The 4,000-nt window shown below is 35.3% G+C and overlaps 1 protein-coding gene across 1 annotated transcript; it reads right to left on the reverse strand.

The window, feature by feature from the left end:
* Positions 1–254: 254 nt before the first annotated feature.
* LOC111375402 lies at positions 255–3,553 on the reverse strand. The gene is made up of 3 exons (XM_022998221.1): positions 2,959–3,553; positions 2,169–2,723; positions 255–969 (listed from the first exon to the last, which is right to left on the reverse strand). Exons 2-3 carry the CDS (start codon positions 2,694–2,696, stop codon positions 331–333), a joined length of 1,167 nt encoding a protein of 388 aa, XP_022853989.1. The 5' UTR covers positions 2,697–2,723; positions 2,959–3,553; the 3' UTR covers positions 255–330.
* Positions 3,554–4,000: the final 447 nt, after the last annotated feature.

The following is a 4,000-nucleotide window of genomic DNA, read 5'->3' on the forward strand; positions in this document are numbered from 1 at the left end:
AATACATTAATTAAACATATTAAAAGTGTATAATATCCAAAATCTATTGGACTAAAATATAACACTTACATATTACCCACATCAACATGAAGTAGAAATCAAAACAGGGGGAGGACACTCACAGATTACTGATTCTGGGGTAGCATACCACGCGATGGCATTATAAACATATATAACTTTCAAGATGTATTGTCCCATTAACATGCCTAGGATATTGAATCTGGCTTCTATTTTCCATGTTTTAAGATGCTATGTTATAGGAATTTGACTATGAATATGAGAATAAAAGCTTCTACAGCATTTATGGCTACATTCATTATTCAAATCTTATCAAAACCCCAAATATTTGGATGAATGCTCTAATAAATACTCCAAAGCACTAGGAGCAAATTTCCTTGCAAAAAGGAAACAAAGGGACGTCGGCTGATTGTTATAAATGCACGGTTTACCTTCTGAAATTTTCTTGAAAAAATTCTCGTTTAGATCAGCTTTCCCGAACGTTGCAGGATGGGCCCCGCCCCTCGACCAGTCGACCCAGGTGAGGCTTCTATTTGCCAAGAGATGAGGAGATTGGATGCTAAGCATGGTCGGAAAATAGTGCTCGTCCACATAGCATGCAGGCCTGCAGAACTGCTCGAACTTGGGGTAGTAAACGCTATCTTGAACAATGTCAACAGCCAGTTTTCGACTGAGTTCAAACCATTGGGACCCTTTACGCCATTCCGTGAGGTTGACCTCAGGCGACATATTCTCGTTGTAGCGGCCTCTACCGTATGGACCGGATTCGTCAAATGCACCAATGAAACTGAATCGGGATCTTGATATGTACCGGTACACAATGCTAAAGTTTTGAAGAGGAATGCATGCTTCTGATAGAAGTACAAACCACTCGTTGGAAATATCAAGCAATGCATTAGCAAGAAGTCGCCTTTCACCATCACACATACTCATCCTTCCCCACTCTGCAACCTACAAGAAAAGAATGCATGGTGTTTTACAAAAAAGGTACACAACAAAAACCCTCTTCTGGTACCATATAAACTCAACAACTCGTGAATTGTTTGATAAAGTTTCACACAAAATCAAATCAGAGCAATCCTTAATCCAAACGCAAAACAGAATTCAGAATCTTTCCTATCATTTTGGATGAACTTTTAGTTCCCTTGACAAGTTTCCAATCATTTAACATAACTAAGCCAGGGCAGTTGCTGGCAATAAATACAATAACATTTTCAAATTCACTATATGATAACCAAGCCTCAAAGACCTTTGGGATTACATGGTCAACCTCAGCGTTTTGGAATAGAAAGTTAACACGGTCAATGAGCAAAACATGTCAAGGCTGAATGTTATTTCTAGATTGACATTTAGAGTTTATCAACTCTCAAGTCAACAAAAAATTATACAATAATTCTAGTTCAACGCCCCAAATAGAGTCTAAAAATTTGAACTCCAAGTAGAATTACTAACTTCGAAAAGAACAAACTTCATAAAGTTAAGGTGATTTTCAAACCCTTTTTTTTTTTTTTGGGTCATTTTCCTTCACTGGTTCATAGAAAACCATTATTGGCATAACCAACTCGTAAAAATGTCTAAATGACTTATTCCTGGTTGGGCAGAAAATTCAACATCATTTCTCCATCAAAGACGACAGCAAGCAGGCTTTAATGAGTTTGATTTGTAAGCATGTACTATTCCCCTATCAAATTTTCATTCCCATTTTTGGAACTTTTTTTATTAGAGATAATCACTAGAGCTGGTCATATATAACCAGTGATGATATAAAGTGTAACTACTGTTTTCTATAGCGAGACGGGATAGCTGTACAACTGAACAATTCACCAATCAATTGCATTGAAAAAGGAAAGCCTGTTTTGCACTGAATGACCTCATGAACCTACAATACAATCCTTCCATTATTCTTTTCACTGTTTAGAAATTATATATTTATATTCATATGAATAATAAAACCTAGGCCAGGAGAGCGAGGAACCTAAGAAGAGACATTATTGTGACCTAAGCTGAGTTTTTTGGCTTAAGAAACATGCATACATTTCTCATTTCTTGTATAGTCTGGCCTTGATTCAAGTCAAAGAACCAGTAAGTAAACTCAAAGTACAACCATATAACAACACTAAACAGAGCAGGAAAAATGTTCATCTCTATACCTGACTAGGTATTTGTCTGCCATAAAAAACCGATGAAGTCGGGAAATCTGGATGATAGGATGGCAAAGAATGAATGTAGATCGAATAAAGCTTTTCGTTCCCCTTAAAAAACTTATCCCACAAAGGCGCCATTGGCAAAGGTCCTCTTGTCAAGAACATGAATGCAATCTTGGGAGTTCTCTTGAAGGGGTACTCTTTAATCCTAGGTACAAACGAAGCGCGCCAAAACAGCTCAGAATCATTCATAGTATGAATCAAATTCGATGGAGGCCTAATCCATTTTTCCAGAGCACTAGGTTCTTCAAAACAGGATTGAATTCTTGATTGAACCACAGGAACTACATTCTGGATCTTGAGAAACCGACTCGTATATAAACTGAGACATGAAAACACAATGCCCACTCCCAAGAAAAGCAAGAGAAACTGAAGCAATCTCAGTGGCAAATGCCTACTGGATTGATTTGTGGTTCTAGCATAAGATTCTTTGCCATCCTCCAGTGAACCAAAACTCCCTACTCTTGATTGCATCTTTAATTCAACCCCTCAAAATTATTCCTGAATCCACATTCTGAAAAAATCAGATTTTTGGAATATCGAGCTCTTAAAAATAGCTTCTGAGAATCACATCACCACATTGGTGTGTGATTCAGAAAATCACGAATTGTTAAAATAAAAACGAAAATCTTGATTTTATTTCACATGGGTATTCAAGAAAACCAGTAAAGAAAGCTTTATTAAGGGGGGACAAAAATCCAAAATTGAAACAAGTAATGTAGTAACTGCTCCTTACCAGTTAGGGTAGCTCCATTCTTGAAATATTGACGCAGTGTTTAACAAATCAAAAATCTTAAATAGAAAAAAAAAATTAAAAAAATGCGTTAAAACCCAAGATTCTGCAGCTGATTCAATCGGGGAAATAAAAAAAAGAAGGAATTCAGATATCATAGATAGGAGAGAGAAATCTGAGTTTTACAAGAGAGAGACAGAGATATGTTATATTTGTTTACGGTGGTAGCTAATAAATGCTCACGAAGGGATAGTCAATGAATCAAATTTATGATTCGTGACGAAATCAGAAACGTTAAGATTTAGACAATAAAACTGAATAATGGTGGTTCTTCACACAATTTGGGTGCTTGATTTTAGGCCCAAAACGTGAAAATACTGCTCGAATTGGGAACGTTTTAATGGGATCTTCTTTGTTCAAAATGCAGCATTCGTGGGTTGTTGTTTTGTGAACTAATTCTATCAAACTCAGTAATCAGTAGTGATGAGTGAGAGAGAGAGGGGGCTAGGCCGCTAGAGTTGGGGAGAGACTCGCAGGTGGTGATGGTGGAAAACCTGGGAAGATAAATTATTGATTTGTGTGTTGTCTTGTTGCAATTTTGAACTTTGAGAAACCTTTGCAGCAATTATGTTCGATAAAGCATCTTTGTCTTTGTTTAAGAGTAAAACTTACAATTTACTCTAGTAAACTTTTAAAAAATTTTATTCTGGAAAATTATAATGCCCTGTTTGGTTCAGCTAAAAATCAATTTTTTAGCACATTTTAATAAAAGTTATGAATTTTATAAATTGTGTGATTGAAAATAAGTTTTATAAAAAATAAATTTTTAATCTGAGGGCCAAACAAGGAAAGTGAATATTAATAAATAGTATTACGAAAGATTGCTCAAAGATATTTTTTTAATGAAAATTCCAAAAATATTATTTAATATATATATGTATAAATCTACATTCAACCTCATAATTGTGTTTACATAGAAAGTAGTGAAAACCACCATATTTTTAATGAAAAATAAGAAAAGTAAGTTATTGCGTTTATATTCTTC

The sequence above is a fragment of the Olea europaea genome, unplaced genomic scaffold (assembly GCF_002742605.1).
Source record: "Olea europaea var. sylvestris unplaced genomic scaffold, O_europaea_v1 scaffold1373, whole genome shotgun sequence".
NCBI classification, from domain to species: Eukaryota; Viridiplantae; Streptophyta; class Magnoliopsida; order Lamiales; family Oleaceae; genus Olea; species Olea europaea.